Raw genomic sequence first — 24,589 nt, forward strand, 5'->3', positions numbered from 1 at the left:
CACTGCTCCCCTCCTCTTTCAGGAGCCTCATCCAGAGATCCCCTGAGCTCCTTCATTCCCTAGAAGCGCCTCAGAACACAGTTGGGATTCAGTGTGAGCCAGGCTAGATGGAGGTTGGACCTCCAGAGAGGGCCCTGCAGACTAGCACAGCAGAGAGGGACTTCCCCAGAAGGGCCACCTGGGGCAACGCCTCCCAGCTCCTAACCCCAGAATCCGTCGAATTATTTCATCTCCCCATGTCTCCAAAGATTCTGCCTCTGCAAAGCAAACAAGCAAAAATACTTAGATTAAATCAATGATTTGGGGCCAGGAGTGGTAGTTCATGCTTATAATCCCAGCACTTTGGGAGGCCGAGGTGGTCGGATCACTTGAGGTCAGCAGTTCGAGATCAGCCTGACCAACATGGTGAATCCCCATCTCTACTAAAAATGCAAAAATTAGCTGGCCATGGTATGAGTCTGTAGTCTCAGCTACTTGAGAGGCTGAGGCATGAGAATCGCTTGAGCCTGGGAGGCAGAGGTTGCAGTGAGCCAAGATTGCACCACTGCAGTCCAGCCTGGGTAACAGAGGGAGACTGTCTCAAAATAAACAAATAAATAAATGATTTGGGGGTTTTCTTCCCCATTGATATTAACCAAAAGCCACCTAAAACTGCCAATCAGGCTCGGATAAGCAGAAAGGACCAGGTGACACCTCTCAGGCCAGCCCAAAGCAAGGGACTTCCCTGAGCCTGCCTCTGCAACCTCACCAGAGCCCCTGTGTGCCCAGCCCTGTGTGTAGCCTTCACTGCTGAGGGTTTCAGGGGCAGGAGGGTGTTTCTAGGGACCTTTAGAAAGCAATGAAAGTTGGGCTGGCCTTTCGGGAAGCCTGAGGTCATCCAGGAGTCTGGATGAAACTGAGGAGGCAACCTAGGGAGGGAAACAGCCAGATCAAAGGCCCAGGGAGTGAGAAGAATGCCAGGAACAGAGAAGGGAGGAAGAGAGAGAAGTGAGGAGCTGAAATACATCCAAGACAAATGAGGAGTTAACAAGAACGTTGGGGTCAGAGTCTAAAGCCTGTGTGTACCTGATCCAGCTGGCAGTAGGGAGCCATTGAAGGCTTGGGAGCAGAGGGGAGGAGTGGCAGAGTGAAGTAAAATGCTGGGGCAGATCAGCACAGGGATGTGGGAGGCAGGAGAGCCCATCTCCCCAACATCGGTGGCTGTATCTCTAGGCTTCCCTGGGCTCTCAGCCTCTGGCCTGCCCCTCGGTTCTACGAGAGAGAACCTGCCGCTTGAACTTTACTCTGTGCTGCTGGCAGAAAATGCGAAGCTGCGGGCAGAGCTGGATAAGAACCGCCACCAGCCAGCCCCCATCATTTTGCAGCAGCAGGACCTGCCGGTAAGAAGCCCTTGGCCTGGGCCTGCCTGTGCTGGTCACCGGGTGCCCAGCAATCACCCACAGTACAACCCAAGTTGAAGATCAAGACCAGGAGCTAGGCCTCCTAGGGTCTCCAGTCTGCCTAGCGACTCCTATCAGCTCTCAGGCCTTGCTCTTTTTCTCCTGAGAAATGTGTATACCCGAACTCTTCCCTTCTATCCTCATCTAGCGTCCCAGGAGAAAGCAAGCCGATTGTTGACCCTTGGCCCCCAAACTTTGACCCCTTTGCCACCTGGCTGGCCTCCACCTGGATCCTACACAGGCCTCTTAAAACTCCCTTCTGGAGCAGAAATTCCCTGATCTTGGTGCAGCCTTGGAGAGCCCTTTTCCATCCCAGGTGGACCCCAGGGAGTTGGGAGCAGGAGGAGACTTGGCAGAGAGGCTGCAAGAGACGCATGGCCTAGGCCACTCCAAGTGCACACAGACGCTGCCTGCACAGGTGGGTGGCCCAGGGCCCAGAAACACCCAGGCCCTGCTCCACCTCTGAGGTTGCTTCAGGTGCCCCCTACTTTACATAAACCCAAAGGCAGAACATTTGGAATCACAGAAGATCGAACAGGGCAGGGGCACAGGAGAATTTTCTCTCCATCCCAGGACTCGCTGGAGGTGAGTTCTGTTTGAAAGCCCACATGCCATATGGACATCCAGGTAAAGTGTGAGGGATGAGGTCAGCTGCTTCACAGCTTCCTCACCTCACCCAGAGGCTCCCAAATGCGTTTTACATTAAAATATTGTTGTGTCAAAACTTCATATTTCCAAAGTCTGTGCAGGAAACAGCTGTGAAAAAAGCACATGCCAGACCCCTGCTCTGAACTTCCAGAAGAGGGTTGGGCCCAGGTCTAAGGCCCGCCTCGGGAGCTCAGTCTGAACTCAGAACTGACTGGTTTCTCCCCCAATACCTTGCAGTTTCCCGACCTCACACCGGCCACAGCCCTCAGCTAGGGCCAAACTTGAGTTTCCGCTTTGCCCACAGGATCTCCTCTCTGAGACTTCAGACAGGTTCAACCTCCTGGCCAAGCTGGAACGAGCTCAGAGTCGGATCCTGTCCCTGGAAAGCCAGGTGGGGGAGATGCAGGGGTTGATGAGGCTGGACCAGGCTCACCACACAGCCTATGACCAGGGCTCAGTAAGCTCAGTCTATGACCAGGATCAAGGCTTAGTGTGTGACCAGGGTCAGGGCTCAGTGTGCAACGGGGTCAGGGTTCAGTGTGCAACTGAGATCAGGGTTCAGGGTACAACCAGGGTCAGGGCTCAGATACAACTGGGGTCAGGGTTCAGTGTGTGACCAAAGCCAGGGAGGGTTCAGTCTGTGTCCAGGGTCAGGGCTCAGTGTGTGTCCAGGATCAGGGTTCAGTGTGTGTCCAGGGTCAGGGCTTAGTGTGTGACCAGGATCAGGGCTCAGTGTGTGACCAGGATCAGGGCTCAGTGTGTGACCAGAGTCAGGGTTCAGTGTGTGTGTGTCCAGGGTCAGGGCTCAGTGTGTGATCAGGGTCAGGTTTAGTGTGTGAGCAGGGTCAGGGCTCAGTGTGTGACCAGGGTCAGGTTTAGTGTGTGTCCAGGATCAGGGCTCAGTGTGTGTCCAGGATCAGGGCTCAGTGTGTGTCCAGGATCAGGGCTCAGTGTGTGACCAGGGTCAGGGCTCAGTGTGAGACCAGGGTCAGGGTTAGTGTGTGACCAGGGTCAGGGCTCAGTGTGTGACCAGGGTCAGGGTTAGTGTGTGACCAGGGTCAGGGCTCAGTGTGTGACCAGGGTCAGGGTTAGTGTGTGACTAGGGTTAGGGCTCAGTGTGTGACCAGGGTCAGACTCTCTATGACCAGAATCAGGGATCAGTGTGCACTCAGGATCAGGGCTCAATATATTGTTGAAATGTCCATCTGTGTCTTGTCAGGCTGCCTGACTATCTGGCCCCCTCACCCTCATCCCTGCCACCCCGAGGTCTCTTGGGAAGGTGTCAAGCCCACATGACCCAGAGCTTTGCATTCTGCCTGGACAGCAGGCTTAGGCCCTGGTTGTCCTGGCCATCAGGGATTAGCCCTGCTGCCCATGATCCTCCAATTATTCCTATCTATGCCTGCAGTTAGAGGACTCAGCTCGACGCTGGGGACGAGAGAAGCAGGATCTAGCCACACGGCTGCAGGAACAAGAAAACGGTTTCAGGCATCCCTCGAACTCCATCCTCACAGGACAGCCTGTGAGTGACCCCCCTGGAGGAGTTCCTGGGGGTTCAAGTGGTGGAGAAGGAAGCCACCCCACCCCCAAAGTCACTGGGCCCTGAGAAAACCACTGCGGGGCCAACTCCAGGATTGGGAGTCAGGAGTCCTAGGCTCCTGTTCCTGCTCTGTTACCAACCGAAGGCTTGGTCTCAAGTCCCACACCTGTCTGAGTAGAACAGAAAACCCCTGCCAAGACCACCCCTTCCCCCATGGAGTGCTGTGAAACTCGAGGAGATGACGGTGGGTGAGGGGCCACGCTGGCATCTCCGGGATGCCCTGGCTCTGGGAGTGCTTTAGAACTGGCTGCACACATAGGCAGAGCGGCTTGCGGCCCTACCTCCCTGACTACACAGAGCCTCAGAAATTAGCACACCCTTCTTAGGTGGCCACGATGTAGGCTCCACTTTGCCGACTTCCCAAGAACAGACAGGCCTGCTCACAACGGCCCCTCAAGTTCAACCCCAGGGCTGCCCAGCCCCGCAAAGCAAAGACCCTGATTTCTCCTGCTCTTGAGATGGCTGTGCTTTGCCCATGGCCAGAGCTCAGCAGCAGCTCCTGGGAAAGGATGAGGAATCAGGCAAGGAGCAAAGGCTACCTTTACACACTCACCTGAGCCCTGGGGGATCCTGGAGAAAACAGGTGTCAACATGGCGAAATGGGTTTAGAAAACTGCAGGCATGACCCACTGGGCTCTGGATCCTCTGAGGCCTGGTTTGTCAGGCAATATGCCCTTGAGCAGGCCACCCCCTGGGAACGGGGGATACTCATGCACCCTACTTTGCACACCACAGAATGTGCCCACCCACTTCAAGGACCTCAAGCAGCCCTCAAAGCTGGAGCCCCTGCTGCCCAGCTCAGACACTAAGCTTAACAGGCACTCGAACCCCCACAAGAAGACCACTAACTCAGCAGACCTGAGCCCCGGAGCAGCCCTCCTTCCCTGTGTGCTGGGGAGTCTCATCCCCCGCCCTTAAAAATGACTAGATTAAACGCTGTAGCTCTGTGAGCATTTGTGTCTTTCCTGGAGCAGGGCAGCCTGGGGGCCCCTGCTTCCTGCCCCTAGGCCCCCACTCTGGGCCTGGGCCTGAGCCTTCTGCTGCAGCCTTACAGCCTCCCGCCTGCCCCCGGAGCCAGCATCTTTGGAAAGCCAAAGGCCACAGTGGACCCAGGAGGGTGGAAAGAAGAGGACTTCCAAAGCAGTGCCAGGGAGACAGGCCTCTTCCAGACCCCCAGAAGAAGCGAGGCCACCAGAGACCAGCTCTGTTGGAAGATATGAGGGAGGCTTGTCCTTTTCATCTGCTCCAAAACATCTATCGTGTCTGATATTCCTTCTTTCGGGTTTGGTTCGTCTTGGAAAGGGAATGAGGACTTGATATCGTTGTGAAATACCCCGTTAAGCCACTAGGCTGAGCTGGCAATGATGTGTCCAAATGTAGCCAGGGCAGGAGAGCAGATGGGGCCAGGGGAAGGAGGTACCCACTGGGAGTTAGGAGGCCTGGGTTCTGGGAGCAAGCATACTGTGTGACCTCAAGGAACCCAAGCAACCTCTCTGGGCTTCAGTTTCCCCATCTGTTCCATGCAGAGCTTGACCTCTTTGGCTGTAACATTTCTGAGTCAAAGCTGACTCAGAACCGTAGAAGAAAATGGGCACAGGAAGGAGAGAGAAAGACAACAGGGAAGAGGATTGTGTGGGGGGAAAGCAGAAGGGCTCCAAGGGTGGACCCAGACCCTGCAGCTCCCGGCAGGGGAGGCCAGGCCAGCTGGACCACTGGCCTCAGTGGACGAGCTCCCCCACCTGCCTGCAGGACTTGGACCTGGATACCTGAGGGCTGAGAGGAGTCAGGTCAGAAGCTGTGGGACCCCGAGTGATTAAGGGGCGGAAATCCAAACCAGGGTCATTCAGTCCAGATAACCAACGGCTCTGCTACAGAGTAGTCTTCCTGCCTCCTGCCCCTGGACAAGGGGTACAAGCCCCCAGAGCAAGAAATGAGGCCTGGAGCAAGCCCAGAGGAGGCCCAGGAAGGGTAGAGGAGGCTGGCCTCTTGTCCCCGGTCAGTCACCTCCTGCCAGCCCTTCAGTAGCAGGGGGTCTCGCCCACAGGTCTTGGCCATAGCCATGCCCAGGACTCTGACTGGGCCTTGGCAGGAAGTCCTCATGCCCCACAGGGAACTCCCACCCAGGGTTCACCCAACCAGAGCCCTGTGCCAGCCTTACCCCTGTGGATCAGGTCTACCCAGAAAGGCAAGACTGGGCCACACCTCTCGGGGCCACCCTGTTCTCTCCACAGAACTCCCCAGTTCTCCTTCGTCCCTCTGCCTGATGCTTCTGCAGCTCCTGGCACAGTGGCAGTCCCTCCCCTACTCCCCCTCACTCTGCCTCACCCCTTGCCCCGGGGAACCTGGAGTTGATCCTGCTGGCTCCTGAGCTGCCACAGGTGAGTGGGTACCAGCAGAGGTGGCTTCAAGTGTGGCTGCCTGGGTCCCCCGAGCATGCCCCAGATCCTGCTTTAACCCAGGAAGCACCTCCATGGGAGTGATGAGCACCGAATGAGTCTCATGGAAAGAAAGACACTACATGGTTCAGCTGTTTATTGTCTCCATGGGGTTGGTGACGAGGAGCGGCCCAGCTGGGCTGAGGAAGGTGACCACTGAGATCCCACCCTACCTGCTCAGCAGGGCTGGGGACAGAGGACTGAAGATGCAGAGACCCTGTGGGCCCCACCCCCTGGGGTTTCCTCCCACATGGCTGCAGGCCATCCTTTCTGATCACTCCTGGGTTGCTTCCTGGTTAAAGGGCCAGAAGGTGAAGAAGATGGGCTTTTCAGGCATCAGGATGAGGTTGAATGTGGTGCCTACATCGCTGAGATGTTGGATTTCAACTCTGAAGTTCTCCAGCATCTGAGAAAGGCCGATGGTAGGTTTAGGGGAGGGCAGAGGAGGATCTGTCTCCCTGGGCAGGCCCATTCACCCATAGGCAGTGCCTGTGAAGTGTGATTTGAGGAGCTCCAGGAGTTAACCACCAGCTCCTCGTGTAACCCTGCACAGTGCCTGATAATGCACCCAAGTGCTCCGTTCCCTCAATTCAAGCTTAGACTTTAACTCCTCTACACACTTCAGTCCTGTCCCATCCCATCACCACCATGGGGAATGGACGGCCAGGGGTAACAGTGGGTGCTGAGTGGTTGAACCTGAAAGAGGGGCAGTAGGGAATTGTGGGAGAGAGTCGGAGCAAGTAACTGGAGGTAGACGTGCCCCAGCCCTGACTTTCTTGGCTCTAGACAGAGATGGGAGGGGGAAGGTTGGTGCCGTCATTGGGGCAAGGGCCAGCCCAGGGTGCCCAGATGTCCCCGGCCTGACTCACATTGATGAGGAAGATGGTCATCTCCAGCTCAGCGATCCGCCGTCCCAGACACTGCCGCACACCCCAGCCAAAGCCCAAGTTCCGGAAGTGAGTGATGTTCTTGTCTTTGCTCAGCCATCGGGTTGGGTCAAAATTTTCCGGGTCGAAGAAGAAGGTGGGCTCTCGGCCCAGAGCATAAAGGGACACCTGCACCAGCGTCTGGGGCAAGGTGATCAGAGGCCCGAGTAAGCCCTGCCTCCCTGCAGCCCTGAGCACCACACCCCCTTCCCCAGCCCCTGCCCTCTCACCACCACTCCCACTCCCCAGAATGGTTGCCCAGCTCTCCAGGGCAGGACATTCTGCACACTGTGCAACCTTGAACAAGGCCCTGCCCCTCTGTGATCCTTACCCACCAAATGGTGACAGCGGAAGACACAAGGCTAGGGTGATTGTTCCACCCTTTCCTCAGACCCAGGCAAACCGTGAAGTCTTCCTCTTAACCCTGGTTTCCAATAACATCCTAGAGGTCACTGCCCACCAGGCGCACCACCTCTGCCCTTCACTCAGACTGAGACTGCTGCCCCAGCAGGGCCCCAGTGCGACCCTCTGTCTGCAATTGCAGCCTGCTCCAGCCCTCTCTGACTGGCAGAGCCTGCAGCCCGCTGACTGCGCCTACCTTGGCAGGAATCATGTAATCTCGAAGAACCAGATCATTTACAAGATATCTCTGCAGGGTCACGGAGATGGGGTGGAGTCTGCAGGAGGAGGGCACTCAGAAGCTGATGGCCCTGAAGGCTGGTCGCAGCCCCCGAGTCCCACACCCTGCATGGCACTCATGCCAGAGTAGGGCCCTGGCTTTATTTCCTTTCTCCTCCAGACTTTTCCCTTCCTGCTTCCAACCTCCTCCACCAGCTGATCCTCCTAACCCTTGACCCGGTCACTTCCCTGGCCCTGCCCAGGGACTGCAGTTGGGGGTGGCATGGGTGGTTGTGGGCTTGCCTCAGAGTCTCCTTGATGCTGGCTTTCAGGAGTGGCACCAGCTGCAGCATTGTGGCTGTGTCTCCCTGGGCCTGGCGCCGGGCGGCCAAAACCTCCGCCCGCAGCATATCCTGCACTTTCAGGTTGCGTGCCATCTCGTACAAGTGCCACTGCAGGGTCATGGATGTCTGGTGGGGAGTAGGGCATACAGAAGACCGGAGGACCTGTCACTCCAGGGCTCCTTGAGGTCCTTGACCTCATGCTAAATTTTCATTTCCAAGAACCTCTCTCCATGCTAAATTTTCATTTCCAAGAACCTCTCTCCATGCTAAATTTTCATTTCCAAGAACCCCACCCCATCCCAGTCTCCAAGACCATCCTCTGCAAAAGCAAAACACATTCCATTGTTTAAATGGGAAATGTCCAAAAAGCCTTTCTTGCTGACCAGGCAGGAATGTTTGGGGCAGCGCTTATCCCTGCCCTCATCCCTCATGTTGCCAAAAACCCACCCATCTCCCCAGCCAGTAGAGTGTCAGCTACACAGCCAACGCCTTCTTCCAAAGAATTCCAGAGGCCCTTAGAGGCCAAATCCTTCTGTCATGATTGCACTTCAGAATGAATGTCATTCCTTTTGAAATGCCTTGTTAAACAGCCACCCCTCTCTCCAATAGAACTTCCCAAAGCCCTAGCACTCGCCTATAGCAGCACGGCTTCAAGTAAGGCTCAACGATGCTGAAACCGGACCAGCCAGATGTTTCTTATCAGTGTTGCAATTGGTGTGTGGTGTGTGTTGAAATTAATCAGCTAATCTCAATATAAGCCAGAGGTTGTGACCACTAGCCCTTTGCCAGAGATCTGAGTGACCCTCATCAAATTCCTCAATGATGACAAACCAGGACCATTTGGGACCCTAGCCTGGAGCAGCCCTCCCTCCTGGGGACTAGGACATGGGTTGCTCACACATTATTTTACCAAGGGTCATATTTTGTCCAAGGGACTTAGACATCTTCCTCTCTCCTCCTGGCAGGGGCGACAATGACAAGCTGTCACACAGCTCCTTCTCAGTTTAAAATCCTTGCCTGGCTCCCCAGAGCCTCCAGATGAAATGCAGAGGATCAGGCCTGAGCCGCAGGACCCCTCAAAACCTGCCTGCTGCTCCCCCATCCCCCACTCCCCACTTCTCTCCAACACGCACTTAATGCTCCAGCTACATGGAGTGGCACACAGCCCGCAAAGCCCTGAAGTCTTCCCCATGCTAGGTCCTCTTCCTGGAATTCCCTTCCCCGCCTAAGAAGCAAGGATGTGCTCCCTCTGCCAGACTCCAGCCATATGTGTGTTTTCATCTCAGTACTGCCAAGGCCTGCCGTAGAGAGGTACTTGGGATTTGATAAGCTATGTTACTAGCTGTGTGACCTTGGCCAAGTTATTTAACCTCTCTGTGCTCCAGCTTCCTCATCTGAAAAAGGGAGATGAAGGTAACATACCTTAGAGGGTTGTTTGTGAGTACTAAATCAGGTAACATATGTAAACAGCTTAGAACCCTGCCTGCCGTACAGCACATGCTTAATAAATGTTACCTCACAGTAATCATTTCTTTGGTGCAGGTGAGTGATTTTTGAAGATCTCTTCTACATAATAGACAATGAACTATGTTTAAGGTATGCTCAGAGGCTCCATCTGCAGCCTGTCCCAGGGACCAAAACCCCTTAATCAGAGTGTTACACAGGTCCAATACTGGGATGAAAGTGATTCACCCAGGGGGCTTGACATGTGCTTCTCCCTGTGCCTGAAACGCTATTTCTCCTCTCTCCTCCTGGCAGCTGCCTGCAAAAATTTTAGGCCCTCTGTGGAGCCTTTTGTGTCCTTCACAGTTACGTGAGTCAGTCTCCACATCCCGGCTTGGCCAGTGGAGGGCGCTTGCCTCCGTCATTGGAGTGTGCCATCCCTCCATTGGCATCGCTGTCTCCCTATCACAAGCTGAACTCTATAGCCCCTCCCAAAATTCATCTGTTGAAGTCCTAACCTCAGAACCTCTGAATGTGACTGCATTTGGAGACAGAACCTTTAAAGATTTTAAAGTAAAATGAAGTCCTTGAGGAGGATCCTAATCCAATCCTGACTAGCGTCTTCACGAGTTGAGATGATTCTGACACAGACACAGAGGGAAGCCCATGCGAGAGAGAGGGAGAAGACGGCCATCTACAAGCCAAGGAGAGACGCCTTAGAACGCACCAACCCTGCCAACACCTCCATCTTGGACATCCAGCCTCCAGAACTGCAAGAATATAAATGTCTGTTGTTTAAGCCCCAGTCTGTGGGATTTGGTTACAGCAGGTAGCAAACCAGTAAACCCCTCCCCTCTGAGCCATGTGAGGACATTTGAGGTCTATTGTATTCCTCCCTTTTACAGCCCAGTGCCTAAGCCTTAACTAGTCAGTAAATACTAAACAACTCCACTACCACATTAGCATGGGGAAGTTTTAAACATTTCATAAGTGGGTGTTGAACAACGGGAACACACGGACACAGGGAGGTGAGGGGAACATCACACATCGAGGCCTGTGGGGATGCGGGTGGGGGTCTAGGGGAGGGATAGCAGGAGATGGGAGGATTGGGGAGGGATAGCATTAGGAGAAATACCTAATGTAGATGACAGGGGGATGGACACAGCAAACCACCATGGCATGTGTATACCTATGTAACAATCCTTCACGATCTGCACATGTACCCCAGAACTTAAAGTATAATAAAAAATTTAAAAATTGGAACATGGGATATCACACAGGACTAATCATTCTTAACATCCAGAAAAACAAGTTTCTGGGGTGCCATGCTGCTATGGAGGGAGCACAAGGGATGTCTCTGGGCCTTGGGGGCAGCATAGGGTACTGAGGGCTAGAAGGGGGAGGAGGGAGGACAACAAAAAGACCCTGGATGGCAGAGCCCACAGCAAATGCCCCTGGCCTCCCAGTGTTTCCAGGCTCCTGCCTGCTTCCCCGGATTTGAGTGAGCATGTTCTCCCCCAGGAGCTGGGGGCGTTGTCCTCCATCAGCAGAGCTCTGACGGAGCTAGCATCCAGAGGGGATCTCCTCCTGTAGAGATTCCACTTGGAACCTGGGCCTTGCCATCATGCCTGGCCACTCCTCTCTCACAGGCAAAGAAAAATGGCTGATCAGCTTCAAATCATGCCCAGGGTGACCTGACTTTGATCTAACCTTCCTAAGAGATTAGCGCTTAAGAAATAGCGGTGGGGAGAGAGACATATCCTACATGGGTAGGGCCCCCTTGACAACAGGATTTTAGACAAAGAGGGGCATGTGGGCACAGGGGGGAACAAGGTGCTGTCCCTACAGCCACCTCACCGTATCCACACCTCCTGCCAGCATCTCCGTGACGTTGGCCTTGATGTCCTCAAAGGGCAGCCTGCTGTGTCCCAGGAGTCTGTAGAGGATGCCACGGTAATTGTGGTCAACATTTCCTTTCTGTCTCAATTCCCAGGTGAAGTTCTGGGTGTATGCCTCAGCTGTGGGTCAGGAGGAAAGAAAAAAGAGTGAGGTTCCCCGCAGGTGGGCAGGAAGGAGGGCAGTCTGTGGTGAGAGGTGGCACCAAGGGCCGGGGGATTCTGGAGCTCTATGCTTCTTAGGCTGCCGTTTTACTGAGCGCTTACTCTGTACTAAGCCCTTCATATCTGCTTTGTCATTGAATTCTTGGGGTATGTGATATCATCCCCATTTTACAAATAACAGAGGCACAGAGAGATAGTCACTTGCCCAAGGTGACGTGGGTATAAAGGGCAGAGGTGGGATCTGACTCTGCCATATCCTCACCAGCCTTCCCCACCCACCCTTCCCCAAGTCCCTGTCAGCCAGCACAGCCATGGCTCAGACACTGGCCCTTCACCCTCTGTGGAGCATGAGCTCCTTTGAAGATCACAGCTGTCTTTGATCCTCTTTTTCCAGAAAAATCTAACAATCCCCAACAGCCAGCCAGCCTTCTGCCTGCCATTTCAGGGGTCCCAGGGCCTTCCTGACACCCACGCCTGCCCACCACAGTGTGTGTTTCCTGCTCATTGACAAGCGCTCATTGAGCGCTCATTGACATAGCTTGGGACAAAGGGGCTGGCTGAGGCCTGGGGCTCCCAGGAGGAGAGCGCAGCTGGAGGAGCCCTCACCTTTATTGAAAATCGTGTCCCATGCAGCCACATGGTCCTTCCAGATCTTGGTCCTGAACAGACGGAACAGGTCTGGGGGGAGGTTGAGCATGGGGGCGCTGGTGTGGAACATCTGGTAGATGGCGTCGATGAACCGCTGGGCCTCGGGGTCCACTACCTCCTCCAGCATCCCCTGGCGCTCCCCAAAAATGACATTAGTGATGGCTGCAGGGAGAGGCAGAGGCTGAGAAGCCACTTCCAGCAGGGCCATCTGAGAGCCACAACTCCCAGGGACTCCTCCACCCTCACCTCCCTCAGCACGAAGGATCTCTTGCCCCTACCCTCAGCCTCCTTCAGTAAAGAAATTGAGGCCTGAGTCCTAAAGGGCTTCTGGAAACCATATAGGTTCTGCAGAAGAGCATGTGGAAGACCTGAAAGGTGGGAAGCAAGATCTCTGGCACAGCTAGGAGAGGACCTAACCCAGGATGTAACCGCTCTGACCATACTTCCACCAGGAGAAATTTCTCATCTGTAATTGGCTGAATTGGCTAAATACTTCCTGTAACAGATCAGAAAGGAGGCTGAGGGTCATAAGTCCCTGGATAATTAACCATCCCGGACCTAGTCTTGCTGGACCGAAGAAGCTACAACAGCCTCAAGTTCTCTCCACCTACCAGGTAAGGAATTTTAATACTGTTTTCATACAAAGCTTTGGGTACCCCAGTTTCTTGCTATGACCACACGATCTTCATCAAGCCATGGGGCCTTTACATGTACTGTTCCCTCTACCTCTACTGCCTGACTTCCTTACCCCATCTAGATAACTCCTACAGATTCTTCAATGCCCACCTCAGATGAACCACTGAACTCTCCTCTACCCTACCTGACTTCAAAGATCTATGTCCCAGGAGGTGGAGAGCTGCAGAACGAAGGGCCAAGCCAGGCTCTGGATTTGGAGGATGGTGGCAATAGTGACCTGTATGTTGGGGACCATTGCTCCTACAGCACGAATGCCAGATGAGAGAGAATGCCAGGTGAGGGAACCCCAGAGCGAGGGGTCTCACTCTATTGCTGAGGGTGGTCTTAAATTGCCTCTGGGTAGCTGACAATGGAGGATATGATCAGAAGCTCATCCCAGAAGCCAATCTCAATGCCTCTGCAAGGTCTGTGCTGAACCTGAAGGTAAGAGAGTGAACACCCACCCCCATGCCCACTGCAAGCCAGGTGCAAGCCCCTTACACTCAAAGGCAAAGCGGAACAGGTCATCACTGATGTCCCCTGAGAAATTTCCAGAGCCCGCCTTCTTGATGCGCCTGTGCAGGACACTGACAAAGTCCCGAGACACTGCATCCAACAGGGGCACAAAGTTCTTGGTGGTCTCTGGAACCATCACCTCCTGGTTCAGGGCCAGTCGGTCTCTCTTCCAGGCTGCCGACTTCCTGAGAAAACATGGGCCCGCAAGCCCTCATGATCACAGACCCCAGGCCTGGCGAACACAGAGGGGGCTGACTCAGTTTTCCCAGGAAGCTGAGTCACAGCTCACAGCATCCAGCATTCCCACCAGGGCCCCTGCCCTCACCTCTCCCAGTGCCCTCTGCCTCTCACCTCCTCCCTGCTCTGCCTGGCTGGGAGAAGAGAAAGGAAAAAAGAAAGTGAAGGGGAACAAAATCCAACTCCCCTCCACCCGCTCTGCTGAGAGCCAGGAACTGATATTCTCAGAACTCTTTGCGTAACTTTCAGGCTCTTTGCCTTTCATGCCACCCTTCCACCCCCACTTTCTCCTGGCCGATGCTCACCTTTGACACTCCAGGTCCCCTCCGTATAACATTTTCTGACTCTTGCACAAATGAAATTGACCAGCCTCTCCTCTTCTGCACCCCCTACACATCCCATTATTCACTACTGTTGGGGGACCTCAGGTGCCCAAAACTGGGTTGGTCCTAATAAACTTCAATTCATGGTACATTCCTTTTTTTTTTTTTTTTTAAGACAGAGTCTTGCTCTGTCGCCCAGGCTGGAGTGCAGTGACATGATCTCAGCTCACTGCAACCTCCACCTTTCAGGTTCAAGCGATTCTCCTGCTTCAGCCTCCCGAGTAGCTAAGACTACAGGCCTAGCTAATTTTTTATTTTTTATTTTTAGTAGAGACGGGGTTTCGCCATGTTAGCCAAGATCTCGATCGCCTCACCTTGTGATCTGCCCACCTTAGCCTCCCAAAGTGCTGGGATTATAGGGATGAGCCACCATGCCGGGCCATGGCACACTCTTGAAAATCAGTCCATGCAAAATCCTTTTTGTGACTTGGTAAGAATGTTATTGTAAACTTACCACCCACCACGGAAACTAGGAACTTCACAGTAACTTACACTGGTCCTTCCACATCCTTGGTTCACTTCTAAGGAGACCACCCACCAGAATCCCTTGCTCTTGTCTGTGTCTAATTTTATCTGATCTCCATTTATTCCTAAAAGGTACTATTATAAAATATATACTTGTTTTTAACTTCTTTTAAAAAGCTGTTGGCCAGGGACAGTGGCTCACGCCTATGATCCCAGCACTTGGGGAGGTCGAGGCAGGTGGATCACCTGAGGTCAGGAGTTTGAGACCAGCCTGGCTAACCTGGTGAAACGCTGTCTCTATTAAAAATACAAAATGTAGCTGGGTGTGGTGGTGGGCGCCTGTTATCCCAGCTACTCAGGAGGCTGAGCCAGGAGAATCACTTGAACCAGGGAGGTGGAGGTTGCAGTGAGCTGAGACCATGCCATTGCACTCCAGCTCACTTGACAGAGCGAGACTCCATCTCAAATAAAATAAAATAAAAAGCTGTCATGCTTTGTCAGACTTGCTTCTTTCACTTAGTTGTATCGTTCTAAGTATCATCCGTATTGCTGTGGGACACTGAGACCCTTCATTTTGACTGGTGTATACTACAATTCATTCACTTACAAACCTACTGGGCATTTAAGTAGCTTTCTGGTTTTTAATATCATGAACAGTACTACTGCAAACATTCTACTACACGTCCCCCAAAGCAGGGATATTCTTTGGAATATATCCCTGAAGTCAAACTGCTATGTCACAGGTATGAAAATATTCCATTTCAAAAGAAAATGTCCAATCATTTTCCAAAGTAGTGGCTCCAGTTTACACTCCCACCAGCAGCAGATGAGAGCTCCAGTTGTCCTGTAGTCTCACCAACACTTGATATGGTTGCATTTTACCTTTTTTCTTTTGAGACAGGATCTGTTTCAAAAGTGCAGTGGTGTGATCTCTGCTTACAGCAACCTCTACTTCCTGGGTGTGATCTCCCAGGAACCTCCACTTCCTGGGTATGATCTTCATTGTAACCTCCACTTACAATGGTGTGATCTCTGCTTACAGCAACCTCCACTTCCTGGGCTCCAGCAAGTCTCTGGTCTCAGCCTTGCAAATAGCTGGGACCACAGGCACCTGCCACCACACCCAGCTAATTATTTATTTTTTTGTAGAGATGGGCTCTTACTGTGTGGCCCAGGGTGGTCTTGAACTCCTGAGCTCAAGTAATCTGTCCTCCTTGGCCTCCCAAAGTGCTGGGATTACAGGCATGAGCTACTGCACCGCACCCCACATTTTACATTTTTGATGGACTGAGTGTGGTGGCTCATTCCTATAATCCTAGCGCTTTGGGAGGCCAAAGCGGAAGGATCGCTTGAGCCCAGGAGTTCAAGACCAGCCTGGGCAAATGGCAAAATCCCATCTGTACTAAAAATGTAAAACCTGGCTGGGTGTGGTGGCACGCACCTGTAATCCCAGCTACTAAGGAGGCTGAGGTGGGAGGATCACCTGAGCCAGGGAGGCAGAGGCTGCAGTGAGCCATGACTGAACCATTGTACTCTAGCCTGGGTGACACAGTGAGCCCCATCACAAAATAAAAAAATAAAAATAAATTGATAGGTCAGGCACAGTGACTCATGCCTGGACTCCCAGGGTGGCTGAGGCAGGCGGATCACCTAAGGTCGGGAGTTCAAGGCCAGCCTGACCGACATGAAGAAATCCTGTCTACTAAAAATACAAAAAATTAGACAGGCGTAGTGGCACATGCCTGTAATCCCAGCTACTCGGGAGGCTGAGGCAGGAGAATCACTTGAACCCCGGAGGGGGAGGTTGCAGTGAGCCAACATTGCATCATTGCACTCTAGCCTGGGCTAGAAAAGTTTCACAAAAGTGAAACTCTGTCTCAAAAAAAAAAAAAATTGATGAACAATTTGGTAGAAAACGGTATCCACTACACTTAAAAACACTGATCTGTCCCCATGTAGGGCAAAGGCCTCACTGCCCCTTTAGCCTGTATGGAACTCACAGTGGCAGGTCCCTGCTCTATTTGTCACTGTATCCCCAGCTCCTGGCACAAGTCCCGACTCATCAAGCATGCTCAGTAAGGTGGGACTCAGTAAGCAAACCAATCACTGAGAACTTCACCAGGTCTTTAATTACTCATTAGGATCTTCAGTAGGACCATTTCCCTGAAGGCTGGCGGAGCAATTCATTATCATCATCATTATCATCATCATTTGTTTTAGGGAGGCAGGAAAATGACGGATATTCACCTAGAGGCCCTGCTAGGAGGCACAGGGCAAGCCTGGCCTCAGCCCCTCACCGCTTGCCTCTGTCCTCCCCACAGCTCCCCACCATCTCCCTCCAGACCCTGGGAGTTAGCCCAGGACTCACTTCAACAGGACTCCTACTGGTCTCTGGTAATACTGGTGATAGGCGACCCAAGGCGGGATGAGGAATCGTTCCGGGCTGGGGCCCTCGTACTTAAAGAGAAGGGCCACATCTTCAGGGTCGATGACATAAACCGACTCCACATTGCCAAGCTTCTCCCTGGAGAGGTGGGGGAGAGAGGGTGACGGATGGATCCAAGGACAGCTGTGGATACAGCTCAGCACAGCTGCCTCACAGTTCCACAACTTGCTGACTGTGAGACCTGAGTCAAGGCCCTTAACCTCTCTGAGTCTCAGTTTCCTTTTCTATAAAATAAAGACAAACACAGTGCCTGTCTCACGGCGTTGCTGAAGGACAAGATGATAGCAAGTATATGGATGTGACCTTTGTTAAACATTCTACAAGTGACAGCTTTATGATCACTGTTGCTGCTGTCCCACAGCACATCCCCAGGGCCAGCCCAAAGCCCACCCCAGAGCCTTCCATGGACCAGCAAGTCCTCTGCTCCACGCACACTCTTCCTGTGTTCACTCCACAGCAGCCGCCGCTTCTCACCCGTCCACAGAGCTCAGAACCATGGCACACTTTCGTGTCACGGCTACAGTGACTCACTACAGCTTGCAAGGTAGGCCAAATTCCAGGTCAAATCCCTGCCAGACTCTACAACTGAAATTCTGGGAGTGGCCACCCTGCCCCTAAGAGTCAGAGGCTACCCGACCACACACTTTGTCTCTATTAAAATAAAACTTCAGCAAAACATCAGGCCCCAGCCTATAGGCAGGGAGAAAGGGTTTGCAAATCGCTTCGCAGAGTCTCTATTCAATACAACTGGGTTTTTGTTATTGTTTTGAGGCAGAGTCTCTGTCACCCAGGCTGGAGTGCAGTGGTGTGATCACGGCTCACTGCAGCCCTGAATTCCCAGGCTCCCCCAAGTAACTGGGACTACAGGCACCCACCACCATGCCTTGCTAATTTTTGTATTTTTTGTAGAGATTAGGTTTTGCCATGTTTCCCAGGCTGGTCTCAAACTCCTGGGCTCAAGAGATCCTCCCACCTCAGCCTCCCAAAGTGCTGGGAAAGCAGGTGTGAGCCACCGTGCCTGGCCAAATACAACTGTTAAATATGACTGGTTGTTCTTACACGAAGAGAAGAGGACATGGGGACACACAGAGGAAAGACCACGTCAACACACGTGGAGAAGATGGCATCTAACTCCAAGGAGAGAGGCCTCAGAAGAGAGCAAGCAACTCACCCAAAACCTTGATCTCTGACTTCTAGTTTCCAGAACTGCCAGGAAATTAATTCTATTATTTAAGCAAAAAATGAGAAATAAAAATACAACTACTACAAAACAACAGGAAATTCCGCTTCTTCTTGGGAATAATCTGAACCCCTCTGTGGTGACTGAGCAACCCCAAGCTTCTGGAAGAATTGGCAAAACCCAAGCTATCTGAAATAAGAAGAAATTGTTGTTGATTTTTAACTTGTAAATTATCTTAGAATCTGATTTCCCCGAAATGAGTTATTTGCTTTGTGTTACTTGCTGTATTGATTATATTTGAGAAAATGAAGGACAATGTGAAATGCTGAGCTGCAACTTGTAACTTTGGCTCTGCTGAACTGTTCTGGTAAAAACAGGAACTCTGAAAGGGACTAACCACGTAGCATGACTGCCGGGGAGAGATGACAGCAAGTCTTGGGCTTCTCATTGCAGAGAGCCTATAAACGGACGTGTAATGGAGAGGTTTATTACCTGGATTCCTTCCCAGGAAAGGCATATTGATTATGGCCCTGGAAAGGGAATTTGACCCTTATGGAGAGCTTATAAACAGATGCATGAGGGGCGTCTGTCTCTGTGGTGGAGATAAGGATGTAAAAGTCTTTCTTCTCCCCCTGCTCCTCCAGGCCTGCATGGAGGCCCCTCGTCTTGAAGTTTTTGTGGTCAGGCTGGTTGTCCTGTGTCAGATCCTGTTCCCCCTCCAGTTGTGAGCCCAATATGTTCTTGCTGATAATCATAAGTTTATGTTTAACCTCTATTCTTGCTAAGGGGTATGATTTCTGTGCTGACACACAGAAAGTTATCTTTACATTGTTCTGCTTTTATAATACCACTTTGTGATTTTTGTGCACCAGTTTTTGCAGATGTATTCTTTTTGTATAATTATCACTGAAACTTTGCTTAACCTCGCTCCCGCCTCCCCTATTGAAAGAGCACAGTAAAATACTGAGGTTTTCAGGGGAATGTCAGACATCCACGGAGCAGCATTATGTGGTGTCTTTCCTGGGCCCAGCTTTAAGGAAAACTTTTTCCTTGTCTCTCTTTCTTTTTCACCGACCACTCAGTCACTTTGAGAGACCTTAAACCCTCCTTGTTGATGTATTGGGAGCTGGTCTTGCCGATAACTTCTTGCTTGTCTCTCCCTTTTGTCTAAGAAAGTTAATTTAAGATATATTTTTAGGCAAAGTATAAAAACATACAGATGCAAGCCAAGGGGGCTCACGTGTGCGTGCATTCTCTCTCTCTCTCTCCTCTCATAGTGCTGCCTTAACCACTAAGCCGGAAAGCCTGGACCTACCTTGAAGAGTCTCAGGCCTTCACTTGTTCTGTGGCCTCCCAAAACAAATCCCCTCAGTGTTTTTCCAGCTACCACGTGTCTTTGCATATCCCTACGCCAGCTCAGCCAAGCCCTTGAACTGCTATATCATTATCAATTCCACTTCTGGGAATCTAGCCCAAGGCAATGATCTGACATCAACAACGATGCCTGATGGATGAGGACGTCCATTGCAGCAACACGGCTCATAGAAAAATGTCAAAAGTAGGCTGGACATTCACTGTAAAGAACTGGTGGGGGAAAAAATCTATACTGTGGACTACCATGCTGTCTTTCATAATTATATTAGAGGTCGGGCATAGTGGCTCACACCTGCAATCCCAGTGCTTTGGGAAGCCAAGGAAAGAGGGGGAGGATCGTCTGATCCTGGGAGTTCAAGGCTACAGTGAGCTATGATGGCACCGCTGTACTCCAGCCTGGGAGACAGAGCAAGACCCTGTTTCAAAACAAAATAAATATTAATAAGATAGATCAAGAAAAAGGAAGAAGATACAAATAAACGAAATGGGATCTATCCCCAGAAAAGTCTGAGAACCACTAAACAGCACTTCCTCTTAAATTAAGAAAAATAAGTTTATATTAGAGAGAGAAATGAGGAAAGAAGTCCTTGATATATTATTGTGGGACAACACAAGTAGCATATATAGTATATTCACATTCTTTTTTTTTTTTTTTTAAACAGAGTTTCCCTCTTATTGCCCAGGCTAGAGTGCAATGGGACAATCTCAGCTCACCACAACCTCAGCTTCCCAAGTTCAAGCAATTCTCCGGCCTCAGCCTCCCGAGCAGCTGGGATTACAGGCATGTGCCACCACGCCCAGCTAATTTTGTATTTTTAGTAGAGACGTGGTTTCTCCATGTTGGTCAGGCTGGTCTTGAACTCCCGACCTCAGGTGATCCACCTGCCTCGGCCTCCCAAAGTGCTGGGATTACAGGCGTGAGCCACTGAGACTGGTCGTATGTTCACATTCTTAATAATACTTAAATGTTATTGGAATTGATTGTACCTGACTTCAATTTTTCATTTTTCTAAATTTTCAATTTTCTAAATTGCTCTATATAAAACAAGAACAGCCTTTGCTTTGGAAAAACCCCACAAAAGTTATATTTTAAATTCCTCACATTTATTCAGAAGTTTATTGCTTATTAGCTGTAAGTTCGAGTATAATGACATACAGAGCTGGAAGCCAGACAATTCCGGTTCCCGCCCTGGCTTTGCTCTCATGAGTTGTGTGACATTGACAAGACCCTTCTCACTAGGCCTCGGTTTCCCCATCTGTAAAATGGGGAAGTAATAACACCAACTACAGGGACATGTTACAAGATTCAGATGGAAGTGACTCAGAAAACAGAAAGGTGAGGCAGGAAAATAGGGTCTGGAGGCAGGGAACACACTTCAGCTCTAACAGGAAATATCCTCTCCATAGGGCGTATGACTTTGTAACTTGAATACTTCATCCTCTCCATTTACATAAGGCATACCTGAAGTAACCAGCGGAATTCTCTAGGGGGTAAATTCCCCACAATTCTGTAATGGGACCCTTGAGCCCCTGCGCTCGGCCCACCCCCACGCTGTGGAGTGTACTTTATTTTCAATAAATCCCTTCATTCTTTCCTTGCTTTGTACATTTTGTCCAAATCTTTGTTCAAGATGCCAAGAACCTGGACCCCCACTGGTAACGAAGGGGCTGTATAAAAGAAGGAGTTGCGGCCGGGCACGGTGGCTCAAGCCTGTAGTCCCAGCACTTTGGGAGGCCGAGGCGGGTGGATCACGAGGTCGGCAGATCGAGACCATCCTGGTCAACATGGTGAAACCCCGTCTCTACTAAAAACTATAAAAAATTAGCTGGGCACGGTGGCGTGTGCCTGTAATCCCAGCTACTCAGGAGGCTGAGGCAGGAGAATTGCCTGAACCCAGGGGGCGGAGGTTGCGGTGAGCTGAGATCGTGCCATTGCACTCCAGCCTGGGTAACAAGAGCGAAACTCCATCTCAAAAAAAAAAAAAAAAAAAAAGAAGGAGTTGCTACTGGTGGTCTAGGAAGTGGTGAAAAGGGAAGAGAGCAGGAAGCAGGGGTAGATAGAGATCTATGTGAAGTGAGCACGGGACAGAGGCAGGGAGAGCAGGCCTAGGAGAGCAGGGAGGAAGGGGAGGCCCAGAGAGGAGCAACCTCCCAAACCCAGCACTCAACCCTGAATGAGGTGGGGTGCGGGGCAGGGGAAGCTCTTGCCACCAACCAGCTAACAAAAGAGGCAGTTTGGACTTTAAAGGAGTTATGAGAGAGGGAGAAAGGGAGGGAGGGAGCAGCTGAAGCCCCAACAAAAGTAGCCTGTCCTCCCTCCCACCCCCAGCCCAGCCATCAAACCAGCCAGCTCATTATACCTGTCCCCTTCCTGACTGACCCATCAGAATGCTCTGAGTTGTAAAGACCTTTCATTTAAACGAAAATGTACTGTCCCTCCCGGTCTCCCCTCCCAGCCCCAAACCACCCACTAGACCACCTCCCTTCCCTCTCAACCAGACTCTTAACAAAGAACTCAGGGGTGGCTGGAAGGCTCCCCACCGTGGAAACCCGCTTTAGCAGTTTTTCCAGGAAAAAGCCACAGTCCCGCCAGGTGCAGTGGCTCACGCCTGTAATCCCAGCACTTTGGGAGGCCAAGGCAGGTGGATCAGGAGGTCAGGAGTTCAAGACCAGCCTGGCCAACATGGTGAAACCCCGTCTCTTCTAAAAATACAAAAAAAAAAAAAAAAAATTAGCTGGGTGTGATGGCAGGCGCCTGTAATCCCAGCTAGTCACGAGACTGAGGCAGGAGAATCGCTTCAGGAGAATCGCTTGAACCCGGGAGGCGGAGGTTGCAGTGAGCTGAGATCGCGCCAGTGCAGTCCAGCCTGGGCGACAGAGCAAGACTCCATCAAAAAACACCAGCCACAGGCCCTGGGGGCTCACAGACCCAAAGACCAAAAAAATGTCCTTTCCTCCTAGCAGGAAGCCAGGCCGATTCTTGGGAAAAGGAAGGGACAAGCTCAGGGGCTCCAGAGCCCCAGGGCCGAGGGCAAGGTCAGCTCCCCAGCAGGACAGGAATGTCGCTGGGTGACCTCTCTGAGCCTCAGGCTCCTGTGACCTTGGGGATAACAAACGCTTGCAAGGTGTGCCGAGGGTAACGGATTAGGCAAGCACTTAGTAACCACCTCTCTCTGGGAGTTTCAGAGGGAGTGGGATCTGCGGAAGGTTGAGGCCTCAGGCCTGGGAACCCGGAATACTTTCCCTTTTACCCGCCACTATCCCAGGCCTGGAAGAAGTAAGATCAGAATTTGGACGAGAGAGGACCGGCCGCCGCGGTCGTCACCGTAGTTCCCCACTGTTGGCACAGGTGGACTCGGGTGAGCTCGGGTGGGTCTGGGTCTGCTCGAGTGGGCTCGGGTGAGCTCGGGTGAGCGCCGCGAGCAAGGGCCGAGGCCAGCCGAAGCCAGCCGAAGCGGGCCGGGGAAGCTGCAGGGGCGCAGGCCCGGCGGAAAAACGCTCCCTGCTTCGCCGCTGCCTCCCGGCAGGACCCGCGGAGCTAGCGCCCCAGCGCCCCCGTAACACCTCAAAGCGCACGGAGTCCATGCAGGGGAACTTGGCGGCAGAGTGACGGGGACCTAGGAACCGGCAGGGACGGAGCGCCTCGACCTCGCCCTGAAGTGAACGCTGGCCCACCCGGGGGCGGATGCGCTGGGGCAGCCACCGAGGTGAGGCGGGGGTAAGCGGCTAACGCAGAGCGCAGGAGCGGGCTGGGGGCGACGCGAGGGCGGACCCAAGGCCGGAATCACGCGGCCCCGGCGGCCGCGGCGTGCGCTGGGAGGAAAGCTGGGGTTGTGGCTAGCTCCAAACTTGGCCACCCTGCGACCTTTTCACTCTGTGCTCTCAACTGCAAATCACTCGCCCTCCTCCCGTTTTTAAAACTCGCTGCCTGGGCTGACAGCTCCAGGGCCAGGAGTTCGAAACTTAGCCTCAGTCGCCCTTCCTCAGACCAAGGAGTTGTTTTGTTTTGTTTGAGATGGAATCTCGCTCTGTGGCCCAGGCTGGAGTGCAATGGTGCGATCTTGGTCGCTGCAACCTCCGCCTCCCGGGTTCAAGCGATTCTCCTGGCTCAGCCTCCCAAGTAGCTGGGATTACAGGCGTCCGCCACCACGCCCGGCTAATTTTTGTATTTTTAATAAAGACGGGGTTTCACCATGTTGACCAGGCTGGACTCGAACTCCTAACCTCAAGTGATCCTTCTGCCTCGGCCTCCCGACGTGCTGAGATTATGGGTGTGAGCCACTGCGCCGTGCCAGATCTAGGGTTTGGACCCATTAAAGATCTTCCTTGCAGATGGCTGGTGGTCTTGCCACCGGTTGTTTCACAAGTGGATGCCTGATTTAGGGTACTTGATTAAGACATTCACAGATTGAAATGCTGAGTTTTGAAATATCCCCGATATATTTCTGTATTGTATTACAAAAAAAAAGAGAGAAGTTGGACAGGAGTTTGGAAGTGGAGAACAGCGTATTTGGGGAGTGGAGAGCACAGCGGGGCTGCCTGGGCCCCTCCTCCTCCCTGTCCCATCAGCTCCCACCCCCTGCCAGACTTACCTGTAAATGGGGCCATACTTCTGGAAATTCTGGACTTGGTGAAGGTGGATTTTGTGTGTGCCCAACTCTCTCCAGAAATGGTACAGGTTTAGCCATCCATTGTCACCAGGAGAGGGGATCTCACTGAAGGGGCGAGGACTGCGAGTGGAGATTCCAGCTCCCTCACCGGTGGGCACCCTGGGACGCCCCAGCCCCTCCCTCGGAGCACTCAGAAAGGTTTGGCAGCCTTTGGCCAGGACTGAGCGTGGGGGAAGACCTTTGGCCAGCATGCTGTCCCCACAGCTGTGACTGTACCTGCTTCACTCTAACGGGGACTCCCAGATGACTGTGGGCCTGGGACACCAGGGCCAAGATTATAACTACCATCTCAAGGCCGCACCAGAGGCTGATAAAACATTCACGTCCTTCCTCATCCTGCAGGCTCCAGCCCACACACAGCTCCTCCCTTACTCAGTATGAAGGTTCAGTCTGGAATTTCTGCAGCCAGGGAGGCTCCCCAAAGGACAGGGAAACCCCTCTGTCTCTGCCCTCAGTGCCAGCCCTAGCAGACTCCTGAAATA

At 52.4% G+C, this 24,589-nt stretch overlaps 2 protein-coding genes across 15 annotated transcripts in view; one reads left to right on the plus strand and one right to left on the minus strand.

Moving 5' to 3' along the window:
• Positions 1-4,637, plus strand: part of CCDC33 (coiled-coil domain containing 33) — a 122,337-nt gene extending 117,700 nt beyond the window's left edge. For 4 of the 9 annotated variants that reach the window (XM_054239422.2, XM_054239425.2, XM_054239426.2 and 1 more), the window contains 5 exons: positions 1,213-1,379; positions 1,756-1,857; positions 2,392-2,478; positions 3,496-3,609; positions 4,423-4,637. In XM_054239422.2, coding sequence (XP_054095397.2) covers positions 1,213-1,379; positions 1,756-1,857; positions 2,392-2,478; positions 3,496-3,609; positions 4,423-4,605 — 653 coding nt within the window. In that variant the 3' untranslated portion in view covers positions 4,606-4,637. Of the gene's footprint in view, positions 1-1,212; positions 1,380-1,755; positions 1,858-2,391; positions 2,479-3,495 lie in introns of all 9 variants that reach the window. The other 5 variants (XM_054239431.2, XM_054239424.2, XM_054239430.2 and 2 more) reach the window with 3 other exon arrangements.
• A 1,567-nt stretch (positions 4,638-6,204) lies between these two features.
• On the minus strand, positions 6,205-24,358 carry CYP11A1 (cytochrome P450 family 11 subfamily A member 1). 6 transcript variants are annotated; one of them, XM_035259218.3, is made up of 9 exons: positions 24,324-24,358; positions 16,806-16,961; positions 13,338-13,537; positions 12,120-12,323; positions 11,311-11,471; positions 7,970-8,136; positions 7,647-7,725; positions 6,992-7,189; positions 6,205-6,528 (listed from the first exon to the last, which is right to left on the minus strand). In XM_035259218.3, the coding sequence occupies exons 3-9, from the start codon at positions 13,486-13,488 to the stop codon at positions 6,397-6,399; spliced, it is 1,092 nt and encodes a 363-aa protein (XP_035115109.1). In that variant the 5' UTR covers positions 13,489-13,537; positions 16,806-16,961; positions 24,324-24,358; the 3' UTR covers positions 6,205-6,396. The 6 variants fall into 6 exon arrangements, with proteins under 6 accessions (XP_035115109.1, XP_002807222.3, XP_035115107.1 ...); XM_002807176.7 differs by having other exon boundaries at positions 24,030-24,358; XM_035259216.3 differs by lacking the exon at positions 24,324-24,358 and adding an exon at positions 22,689-22,814.
• Positions 24,359-24,589: the final 231 nt, after the last annotated feature.

The sequence above is a fragment of the Callithrix jacchus genome, chromosome 8, assembly GCF_049354715.1.
Source record: "Callithrix jacchus isolate 240 chromosome 8, calJac240_pri, whole genome shotgun sequence".
NCBI classification, from domain to species: domain Eukaryota; kingdom Metazoa; phylum Chordata; class Mammalia; order Primates; family Cebidae; genus Callithrix; species Callithrix jacchus.